General features: G+C 43.6%; 1 protein-coding gene across 1 annotated transcript; it reads right to left on the bottom strand.

The window, feature by feature from the left end:
* Nucleotides 1-187: 187 nt before the first annotated feature.
* LOC116794487 (F-box/LRR-repeat protein 21-like) lies at nt 188-12,156 on the bottom strand. The gene is made up of 7 exons (XM_032703175.1): nt 12,030-12,156; nt 8,649-8,744; nt 7,111-7,250; nt 4,258-4,709; nt 3,452-3,574; nt 2,949-3,120; nt 188-2,070 (listed from the first exon to the last, which is right to left on the bottom strand). The coding sequence occupies exons 4-7, from the start codon at nt 4,627-4,629 to the stop codon at nt 1,427-1,429; spliced, it is 1,311 nt and encodes a 436-aa protein (XP_032559066.1). The 5' UTR covers nt 4,630-4,709; nt 7,111-7,250; nt 8,649-8,744; nt 12,030-12,156; the 3' UTR covers nt 188-1,426.
* Between the last annotated feature and the right edge of the window lie 5,306 nt (nt 12,157-17,462).

The raw sequence follows: 17,462 nt of genomic DNA on the forward strand, positions 1-17,462 counted from the left end.
TTACCTATTAAACTGTCTTCATATCCACCCACAAGTTCTCACTTTTACCCTTTCCAGTCTCTCCCCCACCCCACTGGGTGTGTGGGGCTGAGCTGCCAGCCAGGGTTAAACCATGACAGTGACAAACACCACCAGCTAATTAATGTAGAATTCTCATTATCAACAGGAAGACAAACCAAGTACAGCGTGAAAGTGATTACAGCAAAATTTATATACAATGAGTTTTAGTTTACAGTGAGCAAAATGTCAACACAAAAATACAGACTCTAATTTACATCAACTCACCCTGCCTCTCCCCTTTTAAGAAAATAAATATATTAAAATCTTCTTTCTTAAAAAACAATTAGTAGCAACAAGTATTAAACAGTCCTGAATTAAATATTTCAGGATCACCTCCAGCAATCTTTTCTCTAGAAATCAGGGCTTACAGCACAGCCAAGATCACTACAGGCCATCCTGGCCTGTCAGTGACAAGTAATTTAAGTGCTCTAAATCCTGGATTCCACACAGAGAGGGATCAAAGACAACTGTATTCCATTTGTTCCTTCCTTCTCACCAGCCACATTTATGAAATCCTTCTTATGTCTCAATTATGAAAGCATGGAACAGCATTTCAGACAGTCTGAAAGACCAAATCCAAAGCTATTCCTTATATCCCAACCGTTTCCAAAGTGCCTTATTACTCACTCAAGCAGTCAATCCAGCTACAAACTTTTACATTCATTAATTTTAACAAAGTCTCTTTCCCACCCTTTTAATGCATAGGACAAAACCAACATACTGTACAATGCAGTCTCAACAGCTTCACTACTGTGACAGAATTATTTAAAGTGCAATTTAATGCTTACAAAAAAACTTTACAGTTTCAGCTTATTAAAATTTTAATATAATACCGTGAGTTTAAACTAGATTACATCTGATTAACCTGGGCTAGTGTATTTTAATGTACAAGCTTTTACCATTAAAACACGGATATTTATAAAAAAAGCTATATAAAACATCATGACAAATAATACTGTACTTCAAGTTGTATACAGCTTTCCATAAAGACAGATTTCCTAAAGGAAAAAAGTTACCCTATTCCTCTTCTGACTACATCAGAAAGATTAAACAAAGACATGAAAAAAAAAACCCCAAACCACTTTAAAGTGAACAGAACATTTAAACTGAAGCTCAGAGAAGCCCAAGTTCACTGAAGTTTGAAGCACCTGTAAACCACAGAACTGTTAAGTACACTTTAATCTATCTTCTATTTCAATATATTCAATTAATATTCTAGAGTGTTTTGCTGTTAGTCTACCAGAGGTTCTCAAGGTAGAAAAACTCAAATCTGGAAGTAAGTTTTCACATTTCCTTTTGAAATTCCTTATTTGCATAGAAAGCAACACCCTGATTTCACCCCTTTATCCACAAACGGAGAGAGAATTTACCACGTTGGCATCATATCAGGAAACCACATTCTGCCGAGGTGCTTGGAGACCTCCAAATGCAGCCGATCCAAGCTGTAGTCGCTGTCTGGGATCAGCACCTCCTCCATGATGGACAGCTGGGTGAGCCTGCCCCCACACATCTTCACGAACTCCACGAAGCCCCTGCAGGTCACCTCGCACTCCCCCAGGCCCATGGCCGTGAGGTTCTTGCAGCGCTGGGCGATCTGGATGAGCTCAGCATCCAGGGGCTGCAGCCCGTTGGCGCACACGACCAGCTCGATGAGCCGCGGGCAGTTGATGCCGATGCGGCCCAGCAGCGCTTTGCTGACGGCGCGCCCGAAGTACAGGTGCGTGACCGGCGTCTCCTCCCGGAAGAACACGTCAAACTCGTCCTCATACAGGAAGAAGTACATCACGATGTTGACTTTGGGGGAGTGCTTGACCAGAGCGTCCCAGCTTTGCTTTTTGATGGTGTGGAATTCCACCTGCCCGGGGTTCTCGCTCACGACGTCGATGCGAAGGTGCTCCAGGTCGACGTGCTTCTCGCTCGACAGAGCCAGCAGAAGCTCGTCGCTTAAGATGTAGTAGTTCAAAGCCAGCTCCTTAAGTCCGTGGCACTGATCAGCGACACAAAGAATGCCTGAGGAACAAGAACAATTAACTCTGTAAAATGAAAAGCAGACATATAAGCACAGTTGTTCACCGTAAAGCTCAAGCAAGTACTAATTCTATTGGTTTGAGTTTTCATGCTTATATCCAAAACCCCTGAAATACTAAAGTTCTAGATATCCACAGCATTTTACAGGGTTCTGGCCATTAACATTTATCAGTAAAAGACCCAAGTCTAACTAGTCACACGCATATTGGATCTGCTTATCTTCCTCTTTGCCCTTCCCTACGCAGACTTTTGTCAGCTTTGAAGCAGCAACTGAAATCAAGTCAGATTCAGCTGAAGTTGACACTATTCCCTTCTTCCTTTAACTTACATCTACACTGTTTAAATCACCACCAGCAATCTTGTTTAACAGTTAAAACAGAGCCTTTCAAGAATTATGAAATAAACAACATAACTGCTCTTCATCTGCTGGAATACAAAGTACACAGATTAAATCACCTTTTGTGGACTCCAGGAAAGAACACAGGAGATAGAACAGTCCCAGATTCCCTTTCCCTAGCATTAGGGTTTCAGGAAGAAAGGAAAGTGGGACCCAAAAGCCCTCTGACCTTTCCAGCAAGGGAGTATTCCAAAGGCAGTGAGCCCTTCACCAACCAGTGAGTTCAGATCCAGATCCGGACACACGAGGGCCCTACAGAAACTGAAAACACTCCCAGTCTTAACCACTAGTTTGTGCATTTGTACACACTCAGAGCACCTTGCAAAGCCATTACTGACACTCCTTTAATCTCCTTTATCCCACCAAGCAGTAGCTGATTCATGGATCAGGGATTTTGTGTGTGTGTTCCCATTATTGTTTTGATACTTTACGACTCCGTTTTTCACATATATTCACTACTCACCAGCAGGTGAAACGTGAGGACAGCTGCTCATTTTTAGCAGTTTTAGAGTGTCACTGTTGTTAGCAACAAGAACCTTCAGGGAAGGATCATCAACTGGTGTGTCATCTATCTTGATTGATGATAATGACTTGGAGTTTACAAAAACTACTGTCAGTGCTGAAGCAAAATGAGCCTGTTTGGAGAAATGGAAGGAAGAAAGGCAAAAAAACTTAGGAAAAGATGGGCAGAACTTCAACTTCCTAACCTCACATTCTGCACACACAGAAAATAGAAAAATAATCACTTCTCAGTCACTCCCCTTCTTGTGCAACAAAGAAAGGCTTATTTGAACATGAACATGGGGGATCTTTGTTTAAAAACATGCTGCTGCACGTGACAGAAGTCAACTTTACACTCAGTAATTAACTCATCCACTCTGATTTATTGTTTCCCTGTAATAAAACAGGGATAAGTGGACACAGTGATGAGCCCAAAGTACCTAGTTACAGTTTGTAGAACATTACCTTAGAGACATTCATGAAGCTTGGCTTTGCTGTAGAGATTAAACCCAGTGTCTTGATTGAACAATTCACCAGCTGAGAAAGGATGTCACAAGCTGCTTCTGCTGACTCAGTACTACTATCAACCTGTAAAAGCAATTTTAAAATAATGAAGTCATTCTTCAGTATTATTGAAAAAACAGCACCATGGATACCCAAGACTGCAAGTTCCACACCTGGTCAGCTGTGCTGCTCCAGCCTGCAATTACCACAGGGACAAAGTGCAGCATTAATCAGAAATTTCAAGATAAGAACAAGTCCAGGAAAGTTCAGGAAAATTTTCCTGAGTATGACTGCTGGGCATTTCTAGTATGAACAGAGATCTTAAATCTGAGTCTTCTCTTCAAATAACCTCATGTTATTACAGTCCTGTAACAGTAGTGGTGCTACAATAAGCAGTGATATGTATTTTTTTAAAATGCCAACCCTTGGAGCCCAAAAAAGACTTGACAAAGTCTAGATTTAATCCATTTTATCTGCATGGACAACACCTTTGCATCTTAAATAATGAACTGGTTCTCAGTTCCTTAGCCTGAAGAGTGACTTTGGACAAGTCTCTGTTTCATCTCACCTTCCCTCCTCTGCCTCGCACGACAACAGCTCTTTCTTTACTTTGTAGAGATTAGAGTGTGGAAAATGGAAGGAAGCTGCCTGCACATGTGGAAATAAATTGCTGCAAGAACAAGACTTCCCAGGTCCAACCCTTAATGCAGCTGGCACAGAGCCCTGCACACAGCAAGGTGACACAGCAGATGCAGCTCCAGGCTTACCTTGAAGCTGACGTACTGCAGGTGATCAGCATGCCTCTTGATAATCTGCTGGATGAGGTCTGGGTGGGTAGACTTTAAGTAAGAAGTGGCTGGCTGGCTGAGTTCAAATTCAAATCTCCTCCAGAGATCTGGGATGTGAAAAACCTCATTCCACCTTCGGCAAACAGAAGACGCCCTGGCTCGATCCACCAGAGTGAGGAACTGGAAAACACGCAGGATCACGTGGTGGGGGAGGCTGCCCCAGTCCATGGAGGTGCACAGGGCAGAGTCACCAAACACTGAGCCATATGAACTAGTTTTCTGTTTTTTGCTTGTCTGTGATGTGTGAGGAGCTTCAGTTCCAACCACACCTCTCTGCCCAGCTCTCTTCATCGTGGAAGTTTCAGGGGCTGTAACGATCCGATGTGTTCAAACGGCAGTTTCCTGGAAGGGCTCACGCACAGCACAGGGCTCTAGAAAAATACAGGATATTAGGGGAGGAAGGGAGACAGGGCAGTGGAAACACAGGAAGAGATAACAAGGTAATAAAGTTTAAATATAGCATGTTACTCTGAAAAGAAGCATGGCCATATGTCCATATCCAGTGCACAGATGTTGGCAAGGACCTTCTCTCTCAGTACCTTTTCTTTTGTACAACCTGATCTGAATCTGGAGAACTTGGGTTTGTTAATTTACCAGGTGTAGTTTCATGTGTTAGTACTTCACAGTACATAAAGCACTTTGTAGGGAAAAAGAAGTATAACAGCAATTTAATTTAGCAGTAAAAAACTGTTTCAGTTTAAATTTAAACTCAGCAGCCAAACTATGGAGTCTACTAATGATTTCTAAAAAGTTTATCAACTACAGAACCTAATTCATAAACTGTATTTAAACAGATAAACCTGGGACAGGCATGTCAGAGTCAGATTGAAAAGTTTTGCCCACCTTCCCTTTGCCTTTTTTTTTTCTTTTAAATCATGCAGGGGAAGAATGTTTGTACAACTAACAACAAAAAACTTCTGAGGCCACTTATCAAAGCAGGGCAAAGTAAGTGAGGTTCACGTGCTGGTTTTCAGCAGGAGAAAGGACAGTGACCTTGGAATTCAGCAAACTGCATGGATCTGCTTCACTGAGGGCCAACTGCCACATGAGCCAGAGCTCAGGAAAGAGCAGCCTAAGGAAAAGCTCCACTTTGCCAGGCTGAAGCAGTGCAACCTACCTAAGACATTCTGGACTGAATTCTGTGATTCACTCAATTCTCAGCAACAATCTTTGTTTCAAGTGCAACTTCATTTCACAGCAGGCTGAGGTCCCTTCTCAAATGTCCCACTAATCAGATGTTCAGCCAGACCTGCACTCTTCCCAACCAGTCTGAAGGATTTTCCAATGCGTGTTTCAAGAACAAACAGAGCACGTTATCTAGTTCTTTACTGAACAAACTTCCATGGCAACTCTCACAGCATGCTTTTTCTGATATGAAAATTTTCCATAGTATCCTCATTATGGGGGGGGGGGGGAAAATCCACCCCCTCCCAATCCCCAGGATTGCAGAAACAGCTGCCAAAATACATACTATCCTATCAAAAACTTCCCTGGCCTTTTCCCCAACTTATAAAACCTGACCTGTCTGGCTGAGGAGGTGTCTGACACCCAAGCCACACTTGCATGAAAGGAAAGCATGTGCATTCTTAGGGAAGTGGGAAAGAACAACCTACCCAATTAATTAAGAGCTGTTCACATAACCAGCTTCACCACTGTTTAACCTCCTGACAAATTATCTCAACCACCAAGAAATTTATTTCAGCAGTTGTTACAAATCTTCACTCAGTTTACTCAGAGTTCCATTAATGACAGGAATCAGCAATATATGAAGCTAAGCTACCAACACTGTTTAAATGAATAACAGGTTTTCTTTCCTGAATAGACACGTGACTTACATTGACATTGTTACTAATGGAATGAAGATGCAATCTCAGCATGAATAAACATTTTGCTACTAGACCAACAAATTATCATCCACACAACCATGTTTTATGACTTTTGAGTGCTTTAAATCACACAGTGAATGGGCATTCCAAAGCATTAAGTGTGGATGTAGTAATTAATCATTGCACAACTCTTACAGTTGCTCATAGCCTTGCTAAATTTAGCAAAGGTTAAACACCTTTTGAGTCAAATACCTGTTGTTTGTTTTTCCTCCTCCCTCCTCCAGAGGAACTATAAATTTAGCTGTTTGCTAAATCTGAAGTCCAGATTAAAAAATGAAATTTAACAAATTCTGTTGGCTGAGAAGCTTCTCTTTGCTACTGCTGTTCTCGTGCAGATCTGCAACACCTTGGTTAAAGATAAGTTTCTGATAAAAATGGAAATTTTTGCTATCTTATTCAAAACTTACTTGGGTGCTGATTTGGCTCCCACAAAAAAGTTCTGGCATCTGAGAACAACCAGAAAGGGAATTTCCCTAAACCACAGGTCAGGCTACAGCCCACAAGCAGCACATCCACTCCAGATGGATGAAGACCTGATGGAACATGGCCAGAACTTGTTCTTGTTGCTACATCCTTTAGCAACTGGTTATGTCCAGAATTTTTATGTTTAATATTTTATACTGCAGTCCTTTAAATCTACCAAAATGAGTTCATTTTACTTGCTGTGGGATGCAAAGCCAGAAAAAGGTTCCGTTGTTTATGCATCAAAGTTCTGTACCAAACATGAAGCCCCAGTATTTACTGTGAAATATGAATGCTTATCTCCTTCTGAATACTGAAACTATAAGCAGTATATATTTGAAAACACGACTGAAGTTCACTGAATTATAGTTCCATGTGATACAATCCAGGCACTATTCACTGAGAGGTTTACAGGCACACATACCCCAAAGAATGTGGAGGTTCCTGTCAAGTTACCAGCACCTTTCTGGTATCTGAACATCCATCCCACTGTTGAGTCATCCTGTGTGTGTGCATGGAGTCCTTAACCAGAAGGCAGGGACGGGTTCCAGAAGATGAACCAACCTGTGAAGCCATCAACCAAATTAAAACTGTTCTGCAGTGTCTGGGAAACCCCCAGGAAGGACTAAAATCAATTCTGGAACAGAGATGAGTAGGATACACTGCTCTGCAGGGCAGATGTGGAAGCAGAACAACATGTGCCAAGCAGATTAGTTTTACCAAACACTGTCTGAAAAATATCATTTAACTAATGGGAAGGTGTCATTGTTGGCAAAAATCTAGTTTTGAACTACAATTTTAGTCACATGAGCACTCTTATGCAACACAGATACACCTCTGGATTCTTGAATATTACCTAAAGAAATTACAAACCTGGGTAAGAAGTGTTTATTTTTTCAGCTTGCTCTATACCAAAACCACATGAATCAGAAGAGTTAAAGATATGAGTTTTAATACTTTGAAATGTAAAGACTCTTGGCTTTCAACTTTACTCAGTCCAAAAGTATGTTTACTGCATCATGATAATCCTGACAGTGAAAAAAATACTTTGGCCAATTAAACTTATGTTTCTGGAAAAAAGATACCATCCATATGAATATCCTCCCATGTACTAATATGGAAAAACTACCCTGTATCTTACTATGAAAGAGCATCTTGGTCTGCTGTAAGAAAATACACCCAAAACCTCCACATTCAGTTCCCCATTTTATATTATTTGAAAATGTTTTAATGGAAAGCTACAGGAACAGCAACATACACCTCACGAAATCATGACAGATTTTAAAAGTAGATTTAGAAATGCAAGATGTTTACCAAGTACTGTGTTCAACCAGTAATAACATCTTTAGAAACCTTCCAATGCTGAACTTCTTTATTTTTCTTTAAAAGATGGGACACGAGGCTTTAAGATTCTTCCAGATCATATCATCACCTTATGGAAAACTACTCAGTTAATATCAGCTTTATAGCTGTAAAGTTTAACACTGGTGCAGTACATGTGTTATTTATGAACACGGGAGAAGCAGCTCCCACCTCCTCTGCAAAATCCAACTCAAGCCCTGCAACCTGTGCAAGGAATGCTGCTGCTCAGCTCACACACCAGGGAATTTAAGAGCTGAACAGTCATGCTTTTCTATCATGAGAAAGTTGATATCATTAGCAACTCTGTTCGTGGGTGGCACCTGAAGAAATCTGTCACTTGTGGTGGCCTTGCACTGCACAGTCCACAAGTGCCACGTGTTCTCTCTCCTGGGAAGGGAGCAGAGTCTGTGCAGGACACAGAACTCATTGTCACAAGTACTGTCAGTGCCTAACAAACAGAAGGTAGGCTTAGGACACATATATACAGAATACACAAATAATATTATGATTGAGAGTACAAAACACTGAGATGCAATTTAAAGATCCAACACAGAAGTGTATTAAGTTTATAAACCACGTATTTTGAAGCAACTTCCTTACCTAAAGAATGCTTCCAAGTTACACTTGGCAGTAAGTGAATGAACTGAGGCAGCTGCAGCCATGGGGCACTCACATGCATCTGTCTGCTTTCCCCTCCTGTCCAGGTAGAATGCCACAAAAACCTTTATTAGTTTTGAAAAAAATAATCCTCATACTACACACAATGCAAAAATTATAGGAAAGTACGTTGGCACCAATTTATACGTTTTCTTGCTTTAGTAAAGGAGCTTGAGGGCACCATCTTAACACAAGGCAGCTCATCCCACACTGCAAATACTGGCACTGAGAGAACGGTGAGATCAGATTAAGCATAAAACCGATGGGAAACAAGTGTTGCAACTGCATTTACATTGTACTGGTCAACAGCGCAAGGCAAACAGTAAGTTATTCAGTATTTGCATTCTCATCACCACTAGTGGTGAAGTTTGGTAAACGACACTGTAACCACTAATGTAATCTAGGAGTAATGAAAAACACAGATTAAAAAAAAAAAAAACAACACACACACACACACACACAAAAAAAAACAAAAACAAAAAAAAAAAAACAACCAACAAAACACCAAAACAACAAATGTTTTTCCCCTTTGGCCAGGGGAACTGAGAGATGATGAGCACACAGAGGCCACATGGCACAGGCTGCTGCCACCAAACGTGCCGCAGCCTTCACTCAGCACCTGCCCCGGCTCTGGCTGCAGTCACATGGCAGGAGCTGCAACAACAACCCACCCACCGCAGCCTCCTCCCTGTTTACGAGCTCCCAGAGCAGCCTGAACCATCTGGGAAGGAGGATCACAAGGCACCGCAGCAAGGGCTTCGCGTTAAAATCCCCCCACGTCCCTCTGCACTATTTTAATACTACATTACAAATAAGTTTGTGTCTCGCTGTCTTCCAGCATAAGCAATCACTCCAAGCTTTACCCTCAAACGTATCACTAAGTTTTCTTTTATAAAAACACGCCAAATAACCGAAATCTTTGTTGGGATAAACTTTACATGCCTATCACAGGAGTGGGGGAACCCTTCCACCTGTCCTAAACTCAGTATTCTTCCCAACACTTCTCAGTGTGGCTGCGAGCAAAAGTAATTATTGACAGTAAAGTCACACCTGAAAATTAAGAAAAGGACAGTAATAGCCATTTATAGTAATAAATATATCAAATATAGATAGTCAAAAAAGACTGCCTACAATGCTCAGCAGGCTTCTAAATGTCACAAATGTTGGACTGGTTACCTGTAACAGCTGAATAACCACAGACTACCCCCAAGAGGAAGGGAGCTTCTCTTGCAGAGACCTGTCCTAAGACCCTCAGTACAGAAGGAAGTTCCTACTTTTACATTGCAGATAAAAAGTAGTAAATTTTAGATACTACATTAGAAAAAAAGGTACCGAAAAATTCTTGTTAGCAAAATACATATATATATATAAATATACATACATATATATAAAATAAGCTGTATACCTAATGTACATCTGAGTGTCCTGGGCTACAAGAACCATCCAAAGCACCTTAAATCATGTTAATTTATGCAAGCAGTAATTTTTATAATATAAAAAAGCCCTAGTTATCAGAGATGCAATCAAATACAAGCTTGTTATGCAAATGACAGTGAATTGTTATCTAAGGTAGTTATCGAAGATAAACAGCAGCAACACAGTCACTCAAATGAAACACTTCAAGGACTGTTCAGGTTCATCAAATCTGTTCATATCCTCATTAGTGTAAAGCAAAGTATCAAAAATTTTATCCATCCAGCTCTTTTCCTCTACAAGCTCTTTGACCTCAACGTCCTGTGATCAGGTACTTTGCACAGCTGTACATTATCCTACTCAAACCACCTCACATCCACAAACAACAACAGGGGTTCAGAGAAAAATCAGGTTAAATAACTCTGCAACTCATCCTGGTCATAGAACCATAAACTTCTGCTAAAATTAAGCCATTAAAAACCTCTCCCATGGCAGGGGGAAGGTCGGTGGCAGATGTGAGAATTGGTCAGCAGTGGCTCTGTTAAGCAAGCAGCTGTTCACCGCTTCAAAAAAAAAAAAAGAGGTGTTTCTACTATAACCCAACATATGAGAGATTCAAGCCCCAAAGAAATAACTGCTTCCTCCGACTTCTAGATTTCCCTTTCGCTTCTCAACAGCAGGAGTCAGCAGGAATTAATAAAACACCACAAAACCAGGTTTCGAGTAGAGACAGGAAAAAAAAGAAACAAAACCACTGAAGTAACACAACCAAAACTAAACGCAATTCCTGAGATATTAAAAGCCATTTCAAACAACCAAGCTTGGAAATCCACTGGGACAAAGCAGGCTTGGTAATTAAGCTTTAACTTTCTAACACTTGGAAATGAATGTTTGGGGACGTGCCTTTAACAGCTGAAATACCGGTCCCATTAGTCGCAGTGTCTTTAAGAAATCCCAGTCCAGGGAGTAAGGAATTCGGAATTCAGTCTGTCTGGGGAACAGGAACAGCAGACACTGCACACAAGGCAGGCAGACCCGGAAAGCTGCCACCACCTCAAATCCAATCGCTGAGTGCGTTTCAAAAATTAGGCAAAAAATACATTTTAAGCTTAAATCTCAGAAGATCTCCTCCTGCAGAGTGATGAGCTCCAAGATTAAGCTTTTTCTTCATCTAGGACACAGCAGACTTCTAATGGGTGGCATTTTTGCTTCCGAGATGGATTATTCTTTTATTTTACCCAGTCCTCGTTTTTCCCAAAACTGCGCCTCTGAGCCTCCCTCTCAAGGGATTTATCGCATTTTTAGCATGTTTATGACACATCCTCAAGAGACCTAAAAATAAACCGCGCTCGGCTGCGCTAGTTTTAACTTTACACAAACGCACTGCGCTTTCAGGGATGAAATTTAGATACTGGTGCTCCACCAATGCACTATTTTTAGAAGGAAACAGCCTTTAGACCGTGCCCGACACCCGGGACCCCTCGGTCCTACCCGGGGCCGCACCTGAAGCTGAGGCACAGGGAAAAGCTCTCTCGAGGGTTCTCCCACACACCGGGAATATAAATAAATAAATAAATTTTTAAAAAATCGTTACTCTCCCAGCTTCTCTAGAAACGTTCCTACCCGACTTTAACGAGCCGTTTAAGAGCTCCTGACACCATAAAATCGACTCCCGGGTGCTCCCCCAGCTCCGGAGTGAGGGGGGGGGGCACAACGCGCCGAGCCCCTCCCGAGGTTTGGAGCTCCCCGGGGGGACTGGAGACTCCGGGCGCGGAGGGCGGCTGGCTGGCTGTCCCTGTGCGTGTCCGCCTGTCTGTCCCTCTGAGTGTCCGCCTGTCTGCCCGCCGGTCCCGCAGCCCAGGCCGCCCCCGCGGCCGCTCCCCCACCCCACCCCGGGGTCCCCCCGCTCACCGCCGCCTCGGCGCGGCTCCCTCGCAGAGTCAGGCCGTGCCCAGCGCAGAGCAGGGGCAGAGCAGGGGCAGGACCGCACTGAGGCTCCGCCGCCGCTGCCGCCCCGCACTCGCCGCGGCCCGAGGGAGGAGCCGCGGCCCCGCCGGGCGAGCGCAGGCGCCGGGAGGGCCCCGGGGCGGCGGCACGTGACGAAGACGCCATTTCGCGCCGGGCTCGGCCCGCGGATAAAATGGGGTGGGGTGGGCGTATGGGGGATGCGGGGCCGGCGGTGACCCCCGGGCACTAAGGGCCGAGTCCTACCCCTGCTCCCTACTGGATCTGTGCCCACCTCCCCTCCGGAGCAGCACGGAATGCTGCTCCCCCCCTCGGAAGGCCTCGGAGTCACCGGATCGATTAGGGTGGGAAAGACCTCTGAGGTGGTCGAGTCCAACCTATGAGTGAACATCACCCTTGTCAACTAGACCATGGCACCGAGTGCCACGTCCACTGTTTAAACACCTTCAGGAACAAGGACTCCACCACCTCCCTGCGTGGAGTTCCAATGTCTAATGCTCCATTCCAATGTCTGGTTGCCCTCCTCTGTGAAGAAATTCTTCCTAATGTCCAACCTAAACCTCCCCTCGTGTAGCTTAACACTGTGTCCTCTCCTCCTGTCGCTGGTTGCCTGGGAAAAGAGGCTGATCCCTCCCTGGCTCCTTCCTCCTGTCAGGGAGTTGCAGAGCGAGAAGGTCCCCCCTGAGCCTCCTTTTCTCCTGGGTTAACCCCCCCAGCTCCCTCAGCTGCTCCTCATCAAACCTGTGCTCCAGACACTTCCCCAGCTCCATTGCCTTTCTCTGGACATGCTCCAGCACCTCAATGTTCTTCCCAAATTGAGGGACCCAGAACTGGACACAGTATTTGAGGTGTGTCTTCACCATAATCCCTACCCCAGTCCTGCTGGCCACATTATTGCTGATACAAGCCAAAGATGCCACTTGCCTTCTTGGCCACCTGGACACACTGCTGGCTCGCATTCATCTCCTGCTCATTTCCTGGCTCATATATTTTCCATCATTTCCTGACAGGAAGTGCCTGTAAGCCCTTGTCATCCTTGAGCTGGGACAGCCCTGGCCTTTGGAAACAGCCCACGAGCCTCTTCCAGAGGCCATTCCCTCCAGGCACAGCCATCCCCTGCCCCTCCCACAGGAGCTAGGCATAGGATCATAGGCTGGTTTAGGTTGGAAGGGACCTTAAAGATCATCCAGTTCCAACCCCTCTGCCATGGGAGGAATGCCACTCACTAGATCACATTGCTCAGGGCCCCGTCCAACCTGGCCTTGGACACTTCTAGGGATGGAGCAGCCACAGCTTCTCTGGGCAACCTGTGCCAGGGCCTCAACACCCTCTGAGTAAAGAATCTCTTCTTACTATCTAGCCTGAACCTACCCTCTTAGTTTGAAACATTGTCCTGTCACTATCTACCCATATAAAAAGTCCCTCTCCCTCCTTTTCATAAATCCCATTTATGCACTGGAAGGGGCTCCAAGGTCTCCCTGGAGCCTTCTCTTCTCCAGGCTGAACACCCACAGCTCTCTTAGCTTGTCTCCAGAGCAGAGGTGCTTCAGCCCTTGGATCATCTTCATGCCCTCCTCTGGGCCTACTCTAACAGGCCCATGTTCTTCTGGTGCTGAGGACAAGAAAGGCCTCTGGGAAGCAGCTCTGTGGCCCTACCCTGAAGGAGCTCTGTTCTTTCAGACAGGAGGCTCAGAACTGATGCAGGAGCAGCATCCTCTCAGTGCCCTTTCATTCCTGCCCCCTCAAGGGCAGCCTCAGCCAGCCCAGGCTGCTCAGCCCCCAGCTGACACCTCAAAAGAAGATGGGGGCAAACAGCTCTTACTGATTTTTAGCTATCTGTTGGCCAAAAATTCTAAACAGCAAGGCTTTCCCTGCTTGCTGTGTGTCTCCCCACTGCCTGCCTCCCCAAAGCAGCCCACCAGGGAGAGATGGCTGAGCGCTGCATCGTGTCCAAACTGCAGATGCCAAAACTATATCTTTTAATTTACCACCAAAAGTGTAATTTTTAAAAAACTTGCAGATTTTATCTATGCAGACTCACTGCACAACAGCTCGTGACTAGTCAGTGCTGCTTTATTACTCTGGTTATGTCTGAACAATGGAATTTTTATTACCAATTGCTATAAAACACTTGCAGCCACGGATTTCCTGGCCTTGGTATATGGCAATTATTAACCAACAACAAGCCTTTATATCATCTTTTTATCAAGAGGTAATGCTAAACATGAGCAGCATTTCTGAGGTAATTTACATCTGCCCTACATAAACCAAAGCTGGCAAAATATGACTAAGCATTTGTGTGATGTCAAAATACAGTTTCTTCAAACCCATCTGAAAAAAATGGAAAATTAGCATGTTGAAGGGCTAATGGAAAGAATATTTATCATACAGTGACTGTGACATTTTCAAAGTACACGATTTCCTCAGAAAGAGAGACAAAATACACTGCACATTTAAAATCAACATAATTTAGAAAATCTACCAAAATCACTCTTACCTATGTGGTTCTCAACCGCTTTATTCAGAGCTTACAGGAAATAGAAGATTAAATTCCAGGGGTTTTTTTCAAGCATTTTGTTCCTGGTATATGGTTTTAGACTGGTTTTTTCTTAATCAGTGGTGCTACAAAAAACATCGTTAACTTAGGAGTTACACTGCAGATGGTAATAGAGGATAGATTGTAAACAGAGATTAATGCAGATTTGCAGCTAATATCTAAATCCGCCAGTCATGGGTTTCTTTGGTGCATTGCCAATAACCTTTGGGCTGCTGTGCAAGAGCAGGTTCAGATGTACTTTAGAAAGATTCATATAGGCTAATCTCTGTATAGAAGAGTTTCCTGTTTTGATCTAGTCTAGCAGAGGCATATTTTACACCTAAGTGGACAAGTATAGAATAGCATAGAAGGATTCTTTGCATTTTATAACTCTACTCATTATTGCTCAAATGCTTTCAGGTGTATATTAATAAAGGAAAGATCAGTTGTGGATTTGACAGTGCTGGAAGGAAAAAGGCACAAACATGGGCACACACACAGGAGGTTCTGTCTTCTACTCATCTTCCAGGTGCCTGGCACAGAGCTGCTGCTTGTGTCTCCAAATCCTCCCTCTCACGCACAAGATGCAAAGGTGAAAGCAAACTGCTGCACTGGATCATAGAATCACAGGATGGTTTGGGTTGGAAAGGACCTTAAAGGTCACCTTGTTCCAACCCCCTGCCACAGACAGGGACACCTTCCACTAGACCACGTCACTCAGAGCCCCATCCAGCTTGGCCTTGATACAGGCCAGGATACTTTATACACCCCCTGCTTATCCAAGCCATTGCTGCCCACGTCATCCAGCCACTCAAAGCCAAGCTTAGCCTTCCTCCTGTGGTTGTCTCTCCTGGAACCAGATTTACAGAAAGATATATTCTACTCATTTCTCATGTTTATGGTGATTACAGGAATACTTTGCAGAATATTTCACATAGCTTTCGTAACATATACTCCTTCTGTACTTTGATCAAGTGTGACATTCAAATTTTTTATCATTGGGCTTTGAAGTAGTAATCAAGAAAAACAATTTGAGTAAAACCACGAGTTAATTAGAATAAAAAAGCTTTCAGGAAATCAAAATTTCCCTGAAACCAAAGAATGAACATGTGTTGCTTCAGAATCAGTATGCCATGCACTTGAAAGCTTTACAAAAAATGTGTGAGAAGTCTTGGTTATTGACCTTTTCTTAACCAGTTTTTAACAGAAGCACTCCAAAAATTAGGTGAGAGAGTTGGAAAAAAATTTGAGGAGATAAATTCAAGGATGTTTATTGTCAGATCAAGTCAGAAACTATGCAGTATTGTAGTGTTCAAAGCCAGTTCATACAGAGACTTCTCAAAAAGAAATCACCACCAGCTTTTTTATCATGCCAATTTTGGCATAGCTGAATTTCATAACAGGACTTACACATTTTAATGCAATCTCTGCTTCATTGTCACCACGCCAGTGATTCTGACAAATCCACATAACCAAAGGATACTCTTGGTTGCATGTTTGCTGTCCTGAACTTCTGAAAGATCCCAGTGGAGGCCATGGTGCTGAACTCAGCTGGAATTTCACACGGGCACCATCATTTCCAAACTGAAGTATGTTCAGGCTCAATCTAGTGTTGCATTTGTATCCATGTGCTGAGCCAGGGGCCTCCTATGTTGTATGTAGCCTCTCGTTTTAAAAGCTTAATTGCCAATCTAAATTTAAACCCCAAAGACTCAAACTTTGTGATCAAACTCTGCAGCTTTAACAATTTAAACTTAACTGAGCAGGCTGGAACAGTGAATGACCCTCATGCCCAGAAAGTGGGTTAGTATGTCATGTGAGCTGGAGGCTTGTGTACTGCTCTGTTAGACACCAGCTGCTGCCAGGCAGACAGCAGGGAACAACCTGTCTTAGGAATAGAAATCACCCAAACTCCTTTGTAAAATTTTCTAGTGCCCACACTGAATCTGAAATACAATAAGGGAAAACAATGGCTCATTTACATCCTGTTTGCAAATACTTTCCTTTATAAGAATGAGTCAAAACGTGGGTTTAAATGGACAAATCTTTATGAGATGAGCTTTTAGAAGTGCAAAAACAGTCTAATGTTGTCTCTCCAGAAATAAGCATGAGTCACTGAAGGAAGTAACTCCAAGTATGTTGCAATCCAATCCCTTCGTTTAGTTCTGTGATTCTATAAGAAGGTATATTATAGTTGGCTTGTATATATACTAGACATGTATATTTTAGACAAAATTGTTAATAGGTACAGTTAACAGTTAACAGTGCCCATCAAACTGCAAAACAAGTACAAGAAAAATTACTGGTACAGGTGCTCTTTGTACTTTCTGTGGAAAAAGCCACCACAAAGCTGTATTAATAGTTTATAACTTGTCTGAAAATAAACTGTGTGGAGATGCTGTGTTCCTGTAGGCACGTTATTCAAACCCCACTGGGCCAACGTGTTTCCGTCTCTAATTTGAATATACACATCTCTATCTGGCAAAGATCAGTTTTTCAATCATTAACTTCCTGAATAAGATTTCAACCACGCTGAGGGCTGGCTGGGAGCCGGGGGGTGCTGCCCTGGCTGGGCAGGGGGCACCAGGGGGGGCACCGGGTTCACCCACGAGCCCACGGCACGGGGCAGGTCCCTGGGGATGAGGCAGGTCCAAGGTCAAGCCAAGCCAGGCTCAGGGGTGGCAGTGGCTGCAGTCCAGCACAGCTCCTGCTTTGCTCAGGGAAGGATTGTCAGAGCAGGGCTGAGCTTAAATGGGCACCTCAGGCCCTGGGGACAGGGTGGGGGGGAGGCCCCAGGCTGCTCAGGGCTGTTAATGCCTATTAGGTTATTAATGTCTTAGTGC

Source organism: Chiroxiphia lanceolata, chromosome 15 (genome assembly GCF_009829145.1).
Source record: "Chiroxiphia lanceolata isolate bChiLan1 chromosome 15, bChiLan1.pri, whole genome shotgun sequence".
Classification (NCBI taxonomy): Eukaryota; Metazoa; Chordata; class Aves; order Passeriformes; family Pipridae; genus Chiroxiphia; species Chiroxiphia lanceolata.

Bases quoted from the DNA above. Each gene is read 5' to 3' on its own strand.
- LOC116794487 (XM_032703175.1), bottom strand. From the start codon at position 4,629: ATGAAGAGAGCTGGGCAGAGAGGTGTGGTTGGAACTGAAGCTCCTCAC. The intron at 3,575-4,257 runs GTAAGCCTGGAG...TTGCTTTTACAG, and splicing joins TGCAGTACGTCAGCTTCAAG to GTTGATAGTAGTACTGAGTC. The intron at 3,121-3,451 runs GTAATGTTCTAC...TTCTCCAAACAG, and splicing joins GCTTCATGAATGTCTCTAAG to GCTCATTTTGCTTCAGCACT.